This window comes from Micropterus salmoides, unplaced genomic scaffold (genome assembly GCF_014851395.1).
Source record: "Micropterus salmoides isolate LMB-PRFRI ecotype aquatic unplaced genomic scaffold, ASM1485139v1 Ms_hic_scaffold_16, whole genome shotgun sequence".
Taxonomy (NCBI): domain Eukaryota; kingdom Metazoa; phylum Chordata; class Actinopteri; order Centrarchiformes; family Centrarchidae; genus Micropterus; species Micropterus salmoides.
Window position 1 is genome coordinate 27,366,931 of NW_024040707.1, and position 20,569 is coordinate 27,387,499.

General features: G+C 38.5%; 2 protein-coding genes across 2 annotated transcripts; both read left to right on the forward strand.

The window, feature by feature from the left end:
* Positions 1-708: 708 nt before the first annotated feature.
* Positions 709-12,063, forward strand: efhd2 (EF-hand domain family, member D2). Its single transcript, XM_038723179.1, has 4 exons — positions 709-1,286; positions 6,471-6,618; positions 6,703-6,837; positions 7,619-12,063. Exons 1-4 carry the CDS (start codon positions 1,000-1,002, stop codon positions 7,748-7,750), a joined length of 702 nt encoding a protein of 233 aa, XP_038579107.1. The 5' UTR covers positions 709-999; the 3' UTR covers positions 7,751-12,063.
* Positions 12,064-16,533: 4,470 nt separating this feature from the next.
* On the forward strand, positions 16,534-20,168 carry si:ch211-218o21.4 (actin-associated protein FAM107A). Its single transcript, XM_038721543.1, is given in 4 exon segments — positions 16,534-16,572; positions 16,575-16,633; positions 18,380-18,521; positions 19,586-20,168. Coding segments are annotated over 4 exon segments (393 nt in total). The 3' UTR covers positions 19,739-20,168.
* Positions 20,169-20,569: the final 401 nt, after the last annotated feature.

The window sequence follows — 20,569 nt, forward strand, 5'->3', positions numbered from 1 at the left end:
TTTTTTCCTAATGACAGACAGGTGACTTCATCAACAAAAATAATACTTTTAGCGTTGTGTTTTGATTTTCACTCAATGTACTGGTAGCCCCCCTCCCCGTCCCGAGTTTCACCCATTCTCATCTGGTCACCCTAGACAGATGTGCAATAGATGCTGTGTACAGAATAAAGAATCGACAATCAGGATGGCAAAAAAAGACAATTCCGCCCCAAGATTTGCTGTTAGGCAGGTTTTGTGGTGTCTACATGCATAAAAACTCACCAGGAAGGAAATGAAGTGTCAAATATTTAAATTTTCCTGGGCAAAGAACCGTATAATACTGGGCCCACGCTTTTAAAGTATAGCCCCTCTGTGGCCCCTGATTTTGAAAACCCCTAGATCCGCCCCTGCAATAAGACCATCAACCAAGAGGCCATCCTTATCAAACCAGTGAGAAATCCAATAGATAATGAGAACCTAGTAAAGTCTCCCTTAACGTCAGTACTGCATTGTATTTAGGTTGTCCATCATCGACCTCTTGCAGTGATCCACCTTACTAATAGAAGGACTGTCAGCTGTCTTCAGATTATCAGAGAGGGGAAACATCGACAGGGAAACAGACTTGAACACAAACACCTGTAGGGTACCGCAGGCTGTGGACCGCCGCCATCCTGTCTGCCTCTTTAAAAGGCGTGGTGACAGCGTGAGAGGGAGACAGAATGCTACGTAGCTAATGAGCCAATATACAACATCCCGGAGTGGAGGTATTTATCTGAGCTTGGAGCTTGAGCCTGAGCCCTGGAAATTAAAACAATACGTTAAAAAAGCAAGTTTATTTGTGATTCATTTGCATCGGCTCTCTCAACAAATATCCCGCCTCCACATACGGGGAGGACCACCGGACAGACGGCTGTCTGCACATTAAGCCTGTAAGTAACAGCTGCGCGGACGCCCTCCTCTACTGTAACGTTGGTTAGCTAGATAACGCTCCACTTTGACTGTTAGCTATCGAGTTTGAAAATGGCCACAGACGAGCTCTCGTCCAAGCTCAGCCGTCGGCTGCAGATCGAAGAAGGAGCCGAGGACCCTGTTGCCGTGGACGTCCCCGGACACGAGAATGGGTCCGAAGTGAAGCCGAGTACGGCCAACGCAGACTCGGAGCTGGGCGCTAAGCTGATGCGGCGAGAAGGGCTGAACGAGGGGCACGGTGAGCACTGTCAGCCCAGCATGAAGGTCTTCAACCCCTACACCGAGTTCAAAGAGTTCTCCCGAAAACAAATCAAAGACATGGAAAAGATCTTCAAAACGTGAGTGTGTGACAGCCTGATGCCCCTGGCAGGTTTAAATCTTAAAACTTGCCCCCAGGCCAGTGGGTGCACATTTTAATTTCCTGTAACTGTTAAATCAGTAGGTTTTTTCAGGGAAGTAAGTTAAGATTGCTCATAAGGAAGTTGAGTTTGCAGGTTCCTCATGTAGGTCACACCTTAATACAAACCAACATTGTTTATTAGTTTATTTGCATCTAGAAAGTAGAAAAAGTACCAGAGAATGACACAAAACTTAAATAAGGATTAGTCATTGAGAAATGGTGTTGGTATTGTTTAAACAAAATAAAGGCTTAAAGACAACACTCAGAGCTCGAAGTGATGCTATGAAAGGTCATTTTTATGGGCTAAATGGTTAATAAGTGAACTAAAAGATATATATGCAGCTGTAGTTTTACATGAACTCTAACGTACTCATGGATTTCTGTAACTTGAGTTATTGCAGGGTGGGGACATTATGCAAGACCATGATAAGGAAATCAGACAAAAGGCTTTCATTGAGTCTCAGTTCTCAGTGCAGGACTTATGTGTGATTAATAATGCCAGTTTTGCCTTCATAAGATCAGGAATAGTGAAAAATTAAAGAAAATAATACAATTATTTGATCTGTAGAAATCTGGAACATGATGACCTTAAGCCTCAGTTTAACCAGGGGTGTGCACAGCAACGCAAGTTCAACTTAGCCAGGCACTGTTGGTGAGCCTGGATAACTGGTATCCTGAAGCTGGTCATCAACTAGCTTTGTCAACTCTACATTATATATATATATATATATATATATACTGGATCTCTCTGGATCTGCTCAAAGGATTTCCAGCAGAGTTTCATGGACAAAAAACGCCTGTAAACAAATTAAAAATGGCCTGGCCATGAAAAACAAATACATTTGATCAAAGCTGTAGATTCTTAAAAGTTTGACGAATGTTTCTGTGCGCACACATACACACACACACACAAAATATATATTGGGAGGAAGTGGCTGTGGTGTAATATTAGTCAAATTAGTACAGCCAAAGGTTTTGTGAAGGTAGACTATGTCAGAAGATGGTGATTCCACTCTGTGGTCACTGCTGAAGCCATAGTAGCCTTTTGTGCATTGCATTATTGCATTATCCACACATCACTTTGTTTAATAGGAAATGAATGTTGCTGACTTGTTGAGGCTGTGTGCAGAGTGACTGCAGAGTGAGTCAGACTCAACAGCTGAATGGCAGGAATCTAGGGTCAACATAATGCCTGCTAGCAGCAAGTAGTCGCTGTGGGTGTGATCAGTGGTTAAACAAGTGTTTATTTTACCTATGCTGAACACTTCCTCTCACTGAAACAGTTCTCATACAGTAAATATAGTCACCAAAGCATTTACATGAAACTTTGCTGGATAAATGAAGAAGTTGAAAAAATGAAGTTATTATGAGCATCTATATCTTGAAATACATCTTTCTGTGACAAAGAGTCTTCTGTTCCTTCTTGCCATCAGCGTTTTTTTTTTCTAGCTGAAGGGAAACTGCTGCTTAGATTGACTTTGAGGTTTTGTTTTTGCATGTCCATGACTTCTGTGCCATGCCCTGCCCAGATTCTTCAGGTTCCTGCCATGTCCAGGCCTGTCCATGCATTTAAAATGCACCGCTTACACATGCTCTTTGTAGAGCATCCTCAAGGGGTTCAGACCCAGTCAGACTTGTACAGTTTGAGCATTTTGTGAGTTAAGCAAATATTATATTATATATGAGAGGGCTGGATAATAAAACAATAACCATAACAATAATTATCGCAATGTAATTTTTTTTTTTCTATAACAATATCATAAATGTTTGATTTGATTCACTTGAATTATACATGAATTAGGACTTAATTTATTTAATAAGATGTTTTATTTTGTTGAGGAAAAAAGGACTGAATATCTCTCTATCGAAAGACATGAAACTTTTTATCATGATAATATTTTTGGCCGTATCGTCCAGCCCTAATATATGATACACATCATGCATGCAGGAGGCTGTTTTAGAGGATAGCATTCTGCAGAAATACAACGGGTCTGCTTGGTGCCATAAGGATCCATCAAAAGCTGGTTGGTTTAAGTTATTGTTTATTGTATTTGTAATACAGTGTAATGTAATTGTTTAGAAAATTTTTTCAACCGCAGTCCCCATTAGACATCCTATTCTATTTATAATTGAAAGAAATAAAGAAGGTCTTTACGGCTACACCAGAAATGCTTCTGTTTGACAGCTGCCATAACCAGGGCACCAAATATATACAATTGTAACTAAACACAAAAAGGTACTGTGCAGAGAAATGTTAAATGCAGTCTCAGATTAAATGAAAGTGATTATAAATTATTAATGACAAAACATAAATGTCCTGCTTTAGGAAAACTGTAAAAGCATATATAAAGAAAAGGTTTGGCAGAATAAAGCATAACCATGGGTAAAAAGCCCCTGCCAATGACAAAACCAAAGTTAGGCTCTTGATCTGAATCATCCAGGTTTCAGTCCAAATGATCAAATCTCATCTGGTGTTTTTTTTTGTTTTTTTTTTGTTGGTTTTTTTGATCGCGCACACAGCACAGGAAGTGGGAGTCTCTTTCTGTTGGATGTGGGAAGCTACAAAGATCAGGTGACAGTTTTGTGGCTGATAAAAATCTGAAGGAGACCACAGTTTGAACTGGGGAAATAAAAGATTCAGCAGTTCCCTTCATGGGAAACAGGGGCCCAGTGGCTCTTTTGCTTTTTTTTTTTTTTCCCCCTGAGAAGTCTCTTTGGAAAACAAATATCTCAAAATAGATGTGGAACCGTGCCAACCAGTGACACCAACTTTGAAAAGATACATTAAAAAGTTACTCAACACAGAGACTGGAGGGAGTTAACTGCTGAAAGTAGTCACAGTCAGGTGGAAGTCTGAAGTAGGACGGAAAGATAATTGACTATGTAAATAAGTCAGAAAGTATTCAGGAAGAAATTAGCTTGTCTGAACATGAACTCTGCCTGCCAGAGAGGAAATGTAATCTGATGGGCACTTCCTCAGTTGTAGTTTTATTTACCGTCTATGGTTGTACATAGCACAGATCTAAAAGTAGTTGTTAGCATAGAGCAGTGCTTTGGGAAGTCCTGCTTTATTAAGTTACAAATAAGTATAACGCCTGGTCTCTAATCACCTATTCGCCTATTTGAGCCTAGTTCATATCCAAATATGTAACTGACAGCTGCAGCCAACTGACATATTACACAAGAGAAGTTTCATAAATGGTATAAAATAAGTTGATTATCAAAAATATAATGTGCCGGTAGTTTTGAACAGGTGAAAGATGAGCATCAGCTGTGGCTAAAAATAGAACCCTGCTGCCTAAATGTTTTCTACACATTGCTGATAGGAAGGGCAGGCAGAGAAAAGAAGTTCAGTAAGAGATTCGTTAACCACTGTCACTTTCTGATTAAATTAATTACAAGATCTTGCAATAATGAAATGTTTGTTTTTTGTGTTTTTAGAAGGTTTTATAAAGTACTACATTTACACTCCGAGTGTCTCTGAACAACTGCGAGATATCCTGTAAGAGAACAAGTGTAAAAACTGCCTTCTCTGATTCAAAACCATATCTAGTGTTACTCCAGCTTTTAGGTGGAGCACACTCACTGCTGTTTTAAAGAAAAGATAGTTATCAATCCGCACTGGATTCATCACTTCCTGTGTAAACATTTCCCACCAATCACTGATCCACACAGGCTGAATCAGTGTCTCAGGAGGGACAGGCAAGTGTCAGTGGACAACTTGAGTGTTGAGTACCTTTTTATAGTTAGTCAACAGTTGAAAATGAATCTGATATCTTCAATAAAGGATTACGTATTGATCTTTATTACGCAGTGTGTGGGGTATTTGTTAGTAAACTATCAATTACAAATGAGTTAAAAATGACACGTTTGCCAACTTCATCAGAAGGCAAAATTATTTAAACCTTTTCTGAACGGCACACTGAAAGGCGCGTGAAAAGCCAGCCGTCATAGAGAGGGGGCAGACACAATATTATTTAAATACAGGGATAACAGCACATGTTCGCTCCTGGAAAGCATCCAGAATGTTTCACTCGGTTGTTCACACATATACTACGCATGCGTCACTACTACTTTGCATGAATAGTAGAAGTATAACCGGTGGGGGGGGGGGCGCTTTGGCAGCGCGCATACACACCTTGTTTGTTTTGACTGTGGTAGACACAGTCAGTCATTTCATCCAAATTACAAATAAGTATGTATCCACTCACTTCCATAACCAGATGAAATGGAGATGAATGGATGTGCTGTTCACAGCATTAAACAATGCCGTTACATCAGTTTATCAGCAACATCTCTTTTCAGAAACAAATCTTTTCAAAAAGGGACTATTAGCACTTTTCCAGAATTTAAAGCTGGGATTATATGTGACACAAGGAATAGTAGAGCTGAACAATTAATCGAAATCTTATTGAAATCGCAATATGGCCTACTGCAGGAGGCACAATGTTATTTTTATTGTTTTTTTTTATGAAAACGAGAATAATGATGTGATCACTATAATTCCCTCCAATTTCACAAATCAGTCAAAACAATCGGAATATTTTTTTCAAAATCATTCAGCCTTCGTTGATAGCATCACTGACACCAATGGAAACAAAAGCGTTACTTGTTGTTGATTTTCTCTCACATTTGCTTCAGCATGAGATCTGTCCACTGACGGAGAATCCATTTGGTCTCTAACGTCTGACTCCCTCTAAATGGCCTCCTCTCCACAAAACGGTATTGGAACAGAGGAAGCAAAAGCCCAACCAGAGACCATGGATACACGTTAGGTTGCGTTTCACGTTACATTTCGCAACGCAACTTCCTGCGGTGGAAAGGGGTTTTATTTGTTCAGTGGAGAGTAGTTCCAGTGAAAACAATAGATGGTGAGGTCTGGGACACTAAAAACTACTAAAAACATATTGTTGAATTATTTTCAATGCTGTGAACAAAACATCAAACAAACCACAAAGAATTTCATTTTATTAGGCTGTAGGCAGAAATCTCTTAAACAGATAACTCAAAAACCTGGAGAAATTACACCAAAACTATCAGCAAGGCTTAAAAATGGCACAGCATGCACATGGTGGAAGGTGAGATTTTCATTTAACAAACAGTTCTACTTTATTCTGTCAAGGTATGATGTTGAGAAAGACAACTTCATTGACCTGATGGAGCTGAAGATGATGATGGAGAAGCTCGGAGCCCCACAGACACACCTCGGTTTGAAGAACATGATGAAGGAGGTGGACGAGGACCTGGACAACAAGCTCAGCTTCAGAGAGGTGAAACAAGAAAACCACATTAGAATCAGTCAGAGGATGTTCCTTCTCTATATGTCCATGTCTCTCTGTTCTTCCTGTCCTCAGTTCCTGCTGATCTTCAGGAAGGCGGCAGCAGGAGAGCTGGCAGAGGACAGCGGCCTCAGTGTCCTCGCTCGCCTCACTGAAATTGATGTCTCCACAGAGGGGGTTAAAGGAGCCAAGACCTTCTTTGAAGCCAAAGTAAGATGACTCCATACTGCTGTTTGGCATCGCTCAGAGCCAAACGCACGGTCAATGTAGTAGCACATGTAAAACGGGAAAATATAGAATAAAAATATTCTATATTTTAAAATACAGAAATTACACTTAAACACTAAATGAAAAGTCATAAAACAAATTAAAATCAACAAATAAAATTAAACGATAATGTGAAATATTGATGAATGGATAAATTGACACCATTCTAATTCAGTTCAGCTTTATTGGCATGAATGTAAAACAACAATATTGCCAAGGCTACAAATAAATTACAAAATAACAATTCATTTCATACATTTCATTAAATGAGTAAATAAAACAGCAAAAGTTTGTGTGTGTTTAAAAATGAAATAATAAAAAAACATTTTAAAAGTAAAAAATAAATATTAAAAATAAATAAAACGATGTGTGTGTATTAATAGACAAAAAATAAAAAAAACAATCAGTATCGAATGTGACATTTAAAAAAAGAAAACAAAGGAAAATTCACACCTATTGGCAACTTAAGAGTTTAGTTTAAAATCTTAACACAAAATATTATAATGAGTTATAGAGCAGATATTTATCTATAATAAATATCTGATGCATCCTGTGCCTACCTTTTTTATTTCTTCAGTTTTTGATACTGGGTGCAACACACAATGTGCTACTTACAGGATGCAGGTTTCTTACAAAACCCTGCCTATTCTCTCTTTGAAATTCAGTTTCGATTCTCAGCTCTTGGCTCCATCACCTGACAGCTGCGTGTTTTCCTGTTGGACAGGTCCAGGCCATCAATGAGTCCAACCGGTTTGAGGCAGAGATCCGCCAGGAGCAGGAGGCCAAGAAGAAGCAGCTCGAGGAGCAGAAACAGAGAGGAGCTGCTTTCAGAGAACTGCAGGCAGCCTTCAAGTGATCACCTCTCTCTCCTCTCAGGACCTCTCACTTTCTGTGCTCTACTAGTGTTTGTCAATGTGTGTGTTTGAGCGCTCCATGTATACCAGACAGTGGTAGTCCTGAGTCACACACAGGTTGAAAGACCCACACATGCTGGTCACTAGTCTAAGATACAACGGACTGGATACATTATGAAAAATCAGCACTGTCTGCGCTTTTACAGATAACAAAAAGAATCATTGATCCATCTGTCTAGAAGCATCTGTTCATTTAGCTCTTTAGCTCAGTAACACTCTGAAAAAAACAAGTTTAGTGCAATTATAGCAGGATTTCCATGAGAGCAGTCTGTAAGGAGCTAAATGAACAGATAATTCTTACAGTATCAGTCATCCATCACTGTGTCCCCAACATCAAAGAGCCAATTTTACCCACATATCAAGTGTGTCGGCACAGTGGCGCCGCCGACGCAGACTGCTCTGGCAAAAAATCGTTGAAATGATTGTCACTGTGATAACTTTCCAGAGAATAAACTGCTGTGCAGTGTTTTGACATCTAATAAACTTTCAAAGTCAAGAAGTCGTTACTCCAGTTGGCCTCGAGCTAAAATGACCCAGTGTCCAGTTCTTAGTCTTTGCGTAGAATAGTGATGAATGCGCTTGTTGCACTGTCCAGGCTACAGTGTCAGTCAGCTTGTCTGAGCTGAATTTGACATTGCTCATTCCCAAACTCATTAAATCCACAGTGACACTTTGCAGACGTGCAATCCATCTGTCACATAAAACTCAGTTCAGTGTTAAATGTTGAACAAATAGCTGAGCTGTACTTTTTTACTGTCAGCTCTGTATTTTTGTACAATGGGGTTGGGTGGGTATTGAGTAGATTTTGGATAGTTGTGGTGTTGGATAGTTGTGGTGTTGGTCAGTCTTTAGCGTCATGTTTTGCGTCGGCCCTCTGAAATACAGCTTTAAAATAGTTTTGGGGGTTTTTTTCAGTCTTTTTTTTCCATTTTCGGGAAACGATTCCTTTCCTATCAGCTCTGTTAACATTTATTCACCAACTTTAGAGCTCAGATCTGGAGATGAGGTGACTTCGCTGTAGACTCTCTGCTTTAATTTTGCAGACCGTAATCTGGAAGTTAAACATCCACATTTTCCGGGCAATACTTCCTGGTTAAAATTTGATTTGTTTACTGTAGTTGGCGATAAAAACAAACATTTAGTTTGCATTCACTTGTGTTTTGATTTGCAGACAAGGGGATTAGTGGTTTGGACTCAAGTACCTGCAGCTCAACACTGAATGACTGAATGTTTTCATGCCTGATAGGAATGATAGCCTAAACTATGCAAATAAGGCGTAGGCTTCTCTTTAAAAAAAGAAATGTTCCGACTGAATGCGCTTCCCCCTCCCCCGTATGAATCTGTAGGTCTTACACAGAATATCCCCTGTTCCATGATGGCACTTGGACCAGTACAACTTGTGGTGCTTAAAAGCTTACACTGCTTTACATATTTTGCTGTTGTCTCGCTTTAAATGTTGACCTTCTGGCGGATGTGAGCACAGTGTGTCATTAGTTTGCCATGAGTAGTAAGGGAAGGGAAGTGCGAGTCCTGGCAGAGATGTGACTAGTGCTTCCCCTCATGTGAGCTGCTGCCTTCATGTCTCATCAAAAGACGAAGAGTATAACTTCTTAGCAAGATCTTCAAATCCTTGTTTAGAAATTGAACCCAGCCTTGAATGCTAATCAGCTACTTCCCTGTGGTCCTTACTTGTTGTGAGCTTGTGTATGATCTGTAATCAGGTAAATGTTTTTGGCAAAGAGATGCCCAATTTGCACTTACTTGATCATTTGATGTAAGTGTCTTAATTCAGAGAAAGTAGATTTAACTTTAATTCAACATTATCTTCCTGTCTTTGAAAGTTAAAGTGTTGATCCTGAAGACCGTTTGGTGGATTGTGCTCATGGATGCATGGTAGCAACCCTAAGCGATTCAGCATAATTGCTATTACACCATATAGAGATAATGGACTGCCATTATTTTAAAGATAATCCAGCAACAGCATGTGATCTTTTTAACAAAGTACAAACACCTATTAATTACAAGCAAAATGTGTTCTAACTGATTGTAATGCAACCCACGTAACCTAACCATAAACGGTTGACTTCACTTTTGTTGTCATGGTAATGTTACTGCAAGGCAGGCCCATTTTTATAAGAGAACAGCCTCACCTTTATCCAAAGTTAGTGCATCTCTGTTGTTGAATCCCAAACGCTCACACTCTTTACTTCTCAGATGGTTTGGTGTCATGGTTACATGTGCAGTACGGCTACGTTAGTTTCCTCTATTGTGCGTTCATGAAGAGAACAACAAATAGCTTGAGTTAATGAGAGCAACCGGGCATGCCATTGGTCAGTGACATTTGATGCGTTTTATGAATTCCTTGCAGAAACATTACTGAATGTTCTCAATAGTTTGTACACAACTGATCATATTATTGTATATTTTACAAAAGTCTGTTGTCCAAATTCCAAGCAAGTAAAAAAATAAATAAAATAAAAAGGAAACTGTTTACTGATGTGATGTATAACAGTGGGCGACACTGACATACACTGTCATATAGTAGGTCATCTTCTGTATCAGAAACATGTACTTATGAATGATGTAATAGTGTATTCAACCACCTCGTCATACATCTAAATTTATAAAACATGTATGTTGAATGGGTGTTTCTTCAAATCACCAGTTAAATATCACATATTAGTTAAATTTTTAGTTTAAATGATCTTCAGGATTATCATTTTAAATTCTGAGATGTTTGTTTATAAGAACAGGTGAAGAGAAAAGCAATTTTTTCTTATCTGTGAAAAGTGTTTTTGCAGGTCAAAACCTTTTTTTTGTTTGTTTTTTTTTCATGACCATTTTGTCCAAGTGTGCGTTGTTGTAACACTCATTGTGGCCACTAGAGGCTGAAGTGCACCACTACCACTACCCACGCCCTAAATTAGTAAAGGCATTCATGTTTTCTTTCAGGTGAAGCTAAATAATTTCACCTGCCAAAGATTTTAACCCCACCTGTTTCACAGACGGGAAAAGAATTTAAGGAATGGTTAAACAAGTTAGATCAGACTTAGAAAATGGATCACCAGATTTGTTTTCTCACTTGCCTCTCAGGGCTTCTGGATAGCACAGAGCAATCAAAAACATTTTTTAGGGCTCATTTGTTACCTAATGTATGAGAGAGAAACTTTTGGTTCGTTATTATGGCAGCACTTCACAGCACATTGTGGCCAAAATGTACTTAATAAGAACCAAAAATACCCAGTACCTTTTTTTTAGGATGGGGGGTGGGGTGTGCAGCATGTTGTTTCTTGTGTGAAGTAGAGGATGGTTAGTGAGTATTTTTGTCAGATTGTTCATGTATTTTTTTTCCCTGGTGTGAGATATATATATCTCTATATCACACCATATTACACTGATTTTTAATTTTTGTTCTTTTGAGGGGGAAAAAACAAACAAAAATTATGAGCCCTAATTACATGGAAATCTTTCACTGTTTTGTCTCCTTGGTGATTTTCTATTAATCTTGTCTATGGACTATGCTAACACTGTATTATGTATTGGAGGGGTAACGGGAAACAATAAACTACAGAACATTAAACATGACCTAATTACTGATGGAGAATGCAGACTTTAAGTTGAGCGCACACATAGTGGATTCCATGAATAGTTATCTTGCCACTGAATTCTCCTCCCACATCATTCCTTAATGTCCCTACTGTTAACAGAATAGTGCCAAACTACTGTCTCTGGGCCCAGTCCAGTGGAGCTTTTCTCTATATGGTAATAAAAATGTGAATGGAAATGATATTGACAATGATAACTGCAGAATATAGTTATTTAGAAAGCTGTTGACCATTGTTGGTATTTGCATGGCATTCTATTGTTGGCATAGCAGTCCGTCATTCATCAACATTGTAGCCTGAAGTCCATCAGTGCTATGGATGTATTTTTCTGCTGCAATTCTCATTCTTTGCCACTGAGAGACATGTATCCACTCTGAGGGACTGGGAATAGCTTCAAAAGTACAAGGACTCAACTTTAAATCTATGTTCCCTCTCTGATGTTTAGAAAGTCAACTGTGAAAAACTGAGCCGGGAGGGAATGTGGGGCTCTGGGCTGAATAGCAGAATAAGGGTTGATTTAGTTTTTCCTTCTTTGTTTTTTTGTTAGCATGTACAGCTGTACTGTCTTGTATGCTGATAAGAAATGAGAAATCTTTCTAATACACCTTTATTTTGATTTTCAATAAAGTGCACCCTTTTGTTGCAATAAAGTGTGTGTGATCACCGTCTTTTAGACAGTATATGGTCATGCCCGTCTTTCTGTAAACAACATCAAAAAGAGAACATCAAGAGAGTAACCTTTCAAAAACCCAGCAATTTGTTTTCATCCTCTGCAGGTGCACTCTAAAAACACCTATGTCAATTGCCCTAAACAAGGATTGGAATAAGTTGGAAATTAGAATCTTTAGGTGTAATTCACTACAGAAAGAGAAATATGTATTAACTTGTCTTATTTAGTTGTGGACTGTGGGAAAACCAATTTCCAGAGTTTACTTGACTTTATTTCACACTCATTATTACACTTTACTCAGAGCTGGCGCTTTGGATAAAAGCCTCACCTAAAAGAGTAAATGTAAATGCTTTGCAAACAGCTCCATTATAATCACCTCGTGTTCACAGCGTAAGCACGATGTGCTACAGTAATAAATGTCCCTGCGAAACACTGTGCTGTAAAGTTACATGGATTAAACGAAGCAACTATTACTGCTAATAGTGACACATAACATGACTGTGTGACTATCAAGTGACCAATAATGAATACTTTCTGAATTTGCATTAAAAAAAATTGTTTTTTGGGGGGGATAGTGCTTTGCCACTGTGCACACAAATGTGTACTTTTTACTTTCACATGCTAAATGCCCATTAAAAACATTGCACCGTTTTACCACAAGCTGAAATTATGGCAATCAAGACTACTTGTGTTTCTGTTGTATTTTTAAAAATTGAAAAAGACATTTTGGTAAGATTTGCAGATTGCTTATCTAAAGTGAGAGGAGCCTTGATCGTCACCTGCCAATGCCTTTGTAAACTTCATGTATTATGTGGTTTATAATGGACTGTGGTGCAGAAACAGTGAGGCTTACATTTTCCTGTTACCTGTCAGTGGCCATACTTGATGCACTAGATGTGATAGTTTTTGAGTTGTTCTTCATTTACTTTGGTATATTTGTCCAGATTGAGCCAACCCTCCCAAGATGTAACAAAGTAAGATTACAGTATAGTAAAATAATGTATTACAAGAGAATGAGACATCATGTAACACTTACATGATGTCTCTTACAAGTTGTAACACAATAACATATGGTTTTACTGAATAATCAAATGTAAAGAAACCTTATTTCTTGACTGGCAACTCTCTGCTAGCTCACAGAGGACATATGCAATTCACAACTCTCCTCACTAGATGCCACTAAAACTTACACACTGAACTTTTAAGTCAGCAGCAATTTGTGAGTAGTAGCACTTTAAAACTGACAATAGACTAAATCCAAGTTAGAGACAAACTTTTTTAAAGAAGCACTTGATTTCGCATTGCACTTCCATAGGCGGACTAACAAAAGATGCATTACACAGTACTGATGCAGCAGGGCCAAGATATCCTGACATTTTGTCCCTACAATGGGCAAAGCTCCAAGAGCATTGGATCTAAACGTCCTCAGTGTCACTTAATAGCAAAGTTTTGACCATCCCTTCCAAAGAACAACTCCAGTTTGCTAAAAGAAATGTGTATGTTATTTTGTCTGACTTGACAAGGAGACATTATACAGCCTCCACGGGCTTTATGGTAGTCATTATGAGTAGTGACCAGTATGTCACAGTAAAAGGAGTTATAAATGACTTAATGCAAAATGTAAAATAAAATGTGTAAATAAATATATGTTGTAAAATAAATGTATTATTGTTAATATTATTTTATAGTTCAATAACACCCCATGGAATTGCACAAAAGAGAATCCCAGCAGCTGGGATGTTTTGCAGAATTGACCATTGATATTATGAATGTTGTATATGAAGTAGAAACAGGTAAAAGCACTGCAATTGCTAGTCTTACTTTCCAAACAGTGTCTTCCTGTGGACTGTGAACATGAGGACAGTAAGTGAATGCCACATTGAGGGCTCTCAAGTAACAGTGCACTCAATAGTATCACTGTCCGTCAGCTCCACACGATGGCTAATGTTCTCAGACAACAGCCTCTGATGAAGGACCGGTACAACAGAGGTAGGGCTGAAGTCTGTATATATTTTCGTTTAGATTCTACTGCATTATCTTTAGCATATAGAGCTACATGCAGCTGGTATTGTTTCTAATTGTCACATTCCTCCTGTGTTTTTTTAATTTCATCATAAAGACACAGGATCACAGAATCATCAGGATGTAATGTGTTGTAGGAAGTGTAGTTTCTCCTTTTCTATAATTTCTGTAACATTAAATTTAGCATTGTATGTATTAAACAATATTGTATTTGTATTTTTTAACTGCAAATCTACATTTATTATTATTGTTATCTTATTTTACTTATCTCTTTATATATAGTTTTATAGCATATTTCTTCCATTATGTTTGTCTTTATATTTATATATGTATTTTGTTTTCATGCCAAGAAAGCCCCATTGAATTGAAATGAACATAATTTATATATACATTTCTCCATGTCAACAATTAGTATTATGAATGTAATTCTCTTCAAGAAAAAAAAACTCTACCCAAGAGAGCAACTGCAGTGCTCGTTGTAAATTCATGCAACTACTAGTGTGTAGACATTTGTGTTTTTCTTCTTAGTAGTGCGGCACTTGTTACGCAACAAGTTTTTCCTTAGTTTCTGCATTTTCTAGTTATGTAATCCTACACCATTGAATCTCTGTCACTGCACCGTTGCTTATCTGCTCTGTGATGAGTCATTTACATAACACACCTGCTCACTGACAGGATCAATTATACATCTCTACTTAAGCTATCTGTTTCCACACTACTGTATCTCTGTCTGCTCTGTTTTCTGATTTCAATCTCTCTTCCCATTATGCTGACCCTGTCATCACGCGCTGCTCCCTCTCCCCCCAGCAGCTATCCAGCATGCAGCAGGAGCTGCGGCTCCATGCCAGGTCCTCAGGTGCTGCCCTCCATCGAGTCTTTTCATGCACTGAGAATCACCTCTGCTGCCCTTTCCTTCTATCTCCCACAACGGCCAAACCATCCCATCCTCGGTCCAAGCTTCTTACTGAATACACCTCAACTTCAGACCTCCATATCTCTTGAAGGTTCATTTCTTAACAACAATAATAACACAAATATAGAGATCCGTCAGGCCTCCAGAAGCAGGATGATAAACAATACTCATCCACAGAACAGCAATCACAGAAGAGGTCAGTGCAACTTGTACAAGACAGTCCTCTGTGGTGTAATTAACGATAATTAAAAACATTCCCACAGAAAGGATTAGAAAATGGTGTCTATGTTGAACACCTTATATGTCAATACCTGTGTTTCTTTCTTCAAATTTAAGTTTATTTCAGGATGTGGTATCATAAACCATGTTTAACCTGTACATGAACAGAACTAGCTTATGGCTTTAGTGGGAGTTTAGTCCTGGATCTATTCTTGTAACCATCTTCCCAGTAGGCTACTTCTGTGAAGCGTCTCCGGCTATAGCGCACATTGCCAGATACAGTCAGTGAGTAGCCACAAGTGTGACTCTGTAAATGTATAATTGTACCAAACTTGGCAACCTCACTGTGATGACAAGACTTTAGGAAGCTGCACACAGTTTTTGTCTTTTGACTGTCTGTTCTCCAAGAAATAGTTCCAGCACGTAACTCTCCATACAAACACGAACTGTCATTTCTACACTTGTTTTAGAGAGAAAAAGGAGACAAAATGTGTTATTTAGAGCAGTGGTTCTTAAACTTTTTCACCTGAAAGACCACTTAACTGATACAAATTAGACCACGAACTTCCATTTGATGAGATTCTGTCCCTGGGTCTCCCATCTGATAGGATTTTGGCTTTTAGATGTTTTATTACAGAAAGTATATGAATCCGATGACCGAAATAGTAAAACCTTCTGTCACTGTTGAAAATAAATGATTCCCCTTTTTTGCTGGGAACCCCCTGGAATCCTCCGGGTACCCCTTGGGCAACCCGGACCCCACTTTGAGAACAACTGATTTAGAGAGTTTTACACATGTTGATAGGCATTTTTTCCACTTAGGATTAGCTATGGGCTAAGCTAGGTTAACCATGTCTTCTACATCTCCGTACTTAGCGCACAGACATGAGACTAATACCGATTGTCTTATCTCACTAACAGAAAAAGTGCATTTCAGAAAAATGTTCCTTTAAGGTGGAATTTTTATCTCCTAAATGTGTTATTAGCAACCAAGCTAAAAGCAAAGCAAACAATGCTAACCACAGCTGCTAAATACAATAGGATGCACGTTCAGGGGAGGGGCATTACAAATTACTCATTACCCTCTTAATAATAGTATGTTACTGATAATTAAGTTCAGAAAATACTGGTGTCTTGTTTATAATTTGTCTGACAGTGATTCCACCGTATTCATGAGCAGCTTGACATGGTCTCATTCATTTCTTCCTGCTGTACAGCTGGGTGAAATTGATCATTATCTGTTAAGGTATTCAGTGCTGTTTTGATGTGTCTTTGACATGATTTCTCTGTCAGATAATGGAGTCAAAGCTGAAGGCTCTGCAGGTCAGTCAAACCCCATAAAGGCTTCCAGGACTCACAATGAGCTTCACAAGGAACTGCTACTGGCCCACAAGAGGTAGGTACCATACAGGGCCAACCAAAACGTTAAAATATGAATGGGTGAATTCTGATATGATTTAATTACAAACAAGCAGTAGTCCTTTGTAAGATGAGGACATGAATTTAGGACCATTAAACTACTCAGCTTTTGGTAAGAAATGATGTACTTATGTGTCCGTCATCAAAATGTATCTCATGCCTTTCTCAGTCATTCTTCTCTAAAGCAGGTGTCATTAAGAATGCATGAGAGTATCTTTCTTTCTCTTACAAACTTGCAATCATACACCTTCACTCCATGCTGCTGCAGTCCTTTAGGCCACTGGGAGCATGAAGCAGTGTAAAGTGATACGTTAACAGGAGGACTGACCTGGCTCAACCATAGGTTTGTGCTGATAACACTCAGTGAACCAATCTTAGTGTTGCTGCCTGTTAATCTGATCTCCCTGGTTACACAATGTAACCAGAAAAACATTTTAGCAGAACTCAAACACTAATCTATTGTAACAGCTCAAGTTTATGATGAACCTAATATCACTTCAAAAACAAAAACAATCTACCATGGGAATTTTGGTTCCTGGTATTTAATGTAGTGTCATGATTTATTATGTGTGTGCTCTGTTTAATCATTTTGAACTCTGCGAATCTGGGCAAACGCAGCTCGGTCAATTTGTGACCGGGAGTGAATGCATCTCACCTCCTTCATCATTGAAATGAATGAGAAAGGAATTTTGTCTTACCACACCATAAACCTGTTATCTTTGCATATCTTATGTCTGCTCTACCCTGTAATTATCCTGGTTCCAGACCACAGAATCATCTAGCGTATGTTCCGAGATTCAAATAGTCTTGCTAGGTGCTTGAATTAAAAACTGAGAAATCAGAGCGTTGTGGGCGGTATCAAGAATGGGGATCATACAAACTACGTTCATGATTCATTACAATACATTACAATACATTCATGACAAGAAAGGATGTTTAATGTTAACTTGCTAAAAGACCAGCTCTTAAAACGACATATTTGTTTGATTATTGTGGAAAGTTTCAGCTGCTCCGCAGTTTCTCTGTCAGCTGACAGTGATGTCACCTGGTTAGATATCTCATTTGCTACTGATTGGTTTGGGCAAAACAGCACATAATACCTCCCTCCCAAACAGCAATCGTTATCATAAACACAAAGTCCACGTAAATAATTGAGAAACAAAATGGCAGCTTAGTCATCAGCTATGCTGCAATTAGAATTTGGTGTCAGAGTTTGTGAGATTATGTAAAACTAAAGATAGCCACACACGTCTTGGGTACAGACTCTCCCACTGTTTATCATTCTATGTCAGACATATTGGAGCCAGCAAAAAAGCCACAGACTGAATATTTAAACTTTCCACCAGAATGTTCATATGGCCATAGGTCACATTTAAAAAAAATACTGAATAAAACCTGCACACAGCATCAGAAAAGTTTAAATGCCATCCCAATAAAAGGAACTAGGATGAGTGAAAATGGAATTAAAAAATTTTATTTTGTATTATTGCATCAGGAAAAGACAGAATAAGAAAACCTCAGAATAATATTGACTCCAGCAGATGTGTGCATTTAGGACAGATGTAAAGACAAAGATACACTATATGTGCACTGTACTGTAACTGAATAATTGTGATTTCAAATTTGGGAAAACTAGACCCTGTCATACCGTCTATAAACCACCTGTCCTTTGACTTTTCCACCATGTCTAATGTCAGCTCTATCTCTTCCTCTATGGGCTAAGGGGTCTGGCGCTGAGCAGCAGGTCAGAACTTCAGCAGGCGCTGGAGAGGAGGAAGAGGGTGCAGAGTGTCCGGGAAGAGGAGGGACAGAGCAGGACTCCTCTGGAGGATGTGCTGCTCAGACGTCAGCAGAAACAACTTGAGGTAAGAAATCCTGTTTACAGCTTTATGAGGGCTCCATTTAATACTTTCATGATCCTGCCTACACTCTGTTTACTGCACTGTTACTACCATGAAGTGCTGCTCTGCTTTACTAAACGTAGATTTTCTCACGGTAGACACTGCATTAGACACTGCTATTGAGCACCAAGTCCGACTGGAATCGAATTAGCCTTGTATTGTTGTGCAGGATGTTATTTGAGTTTAATGTTGGTGTTTTCATCCCTAAGAAGCATTTGCACTATTATTGCATCTATTATGACAGCTAACTCGTTACTGTGTCGATCTCAGTCATGTGAAATTTGGCTACCATCATCACATGTTTTGGCAAGAATTGCCTTACAGCTTGAACACTGCAACTTGTAAAAACAAAACAAATTCAATTAGTTGGCATGTAGTACGGTATTTAAGTGTAGCAAATTGAGAAACATCCTATGCAGTGAAATACATCACTACTGTAACAACAAGCGGCATTTCAAATGAAATCCAAATACAGAACACACAAATGTAGAAAACACAGCACGAAAATAAATACTGAAAATCTAAGAAAACACAAATTGTTTACTAATGTCTGTTTACATTTGTCTAAATAGAGATCTGTCTGTGTACATTATGTGTCTCACAACAATTACAGCATAATTTGGTAGTAAGGGTAGAACAGCATCTAACTGTAGCATATTTTGGATCTCATATCACATTATTTTTGACTATGATCGTGTACAATGGTGTAGTGTATTAGGATCTCCTATTTGGTTTCTAATAAGAGTAGAATTTGGTATAATAGTGTGTAAGTATAGTATGTTTTGGGTCGAATATTCTAATTCTAATTACAACATCATTTAGGCGTATGGTGTCTAAGTCTAGGATATAACTGTTTGTTTACTGTCTAATAAATAACATATTATTTCTAGTTTTCGTCTAATTTGATACATACAATTTATAATTTATTACATCTTATTAGTGTACTGTAAAATAAAGTGAGCCCATAATACTTTTTGCCATCTTTATATGAATATGTAGTTCCAATGCTTTTCTTTTTCTCTTGTCAGATGGAAAAGGAGGAAGAGGAGAAGATAGGAGAGGAGGCCCAGTTGATGGAGTTTGTTAGAGTCCGACAGAACCTAAGAAAGATCCACTCAGCGATCCAGAACAAGGCTGCAAACGCCAATGCTACAGAGGAATGCCCCCAAAATGTCAAATGAACTTTGGTCTAGTTGTGTATTTTGAGTTTATTGCCCGTCACCTGCAAAAACAACAACAAGGTGCAAGCTGAAAGACAGTTCGTATGAATGGATTTAATAATGATAGATAAGATACAGACTTATGGAACAGTATTCTTTTATAGCTATGTAAAGAAATGTCTTCTACCGCTGTGTGTAAGTCAAATATTTGTAAGTATTTTTGTTTGACATAGTTGTTATTTATCAACAGTATGTTGTAGAACCCCAGTATGATCTCCTTTGACTTGAGTGAGACATTGAAAGAATCTGACAACAATACCTGGAAACCTTATGAAGCTATGTAAAGTACAGTATATTTTGTTGACATAATGTTGAGATCAAGCAGGAATCCAATGTAAAATGACCCTACTTCCCAGCTTGTTTATTACCTCAGTAAACACTTTCCTAATGATTTTATGGTCTCAGTCACTCTTCTTCAAAACAACATGATGTTCATTTCGTAACTATGCTCCCATTTAGAGGAAAATAGACCATAAATCAGAGTATGTTTCAGGGCAGGTCTATCCATGATTGACAACTTGTTACCATGGCGACCTGTCAATCAGGCTAGAGTGACCCGTAACAATGGCACTGTGTAAATGTAACCAGCACCGTTGAAGAAGCGTATTAGGAGTTGGCTGTTCACTAGACAAAGCTGTCAGCGCTGTTAAAATGACAGTTAACGTGAATTACAGCACCTAGCTAAGTAAGCTAGCTAGCTCCACACACGGCCGTTAGCTCCAGCATCTCGTCCACGTCCGGCGCTGCTTGTTGCAAAATCTCAACATGGCAGCGCCCTATTGGCCAAACTCG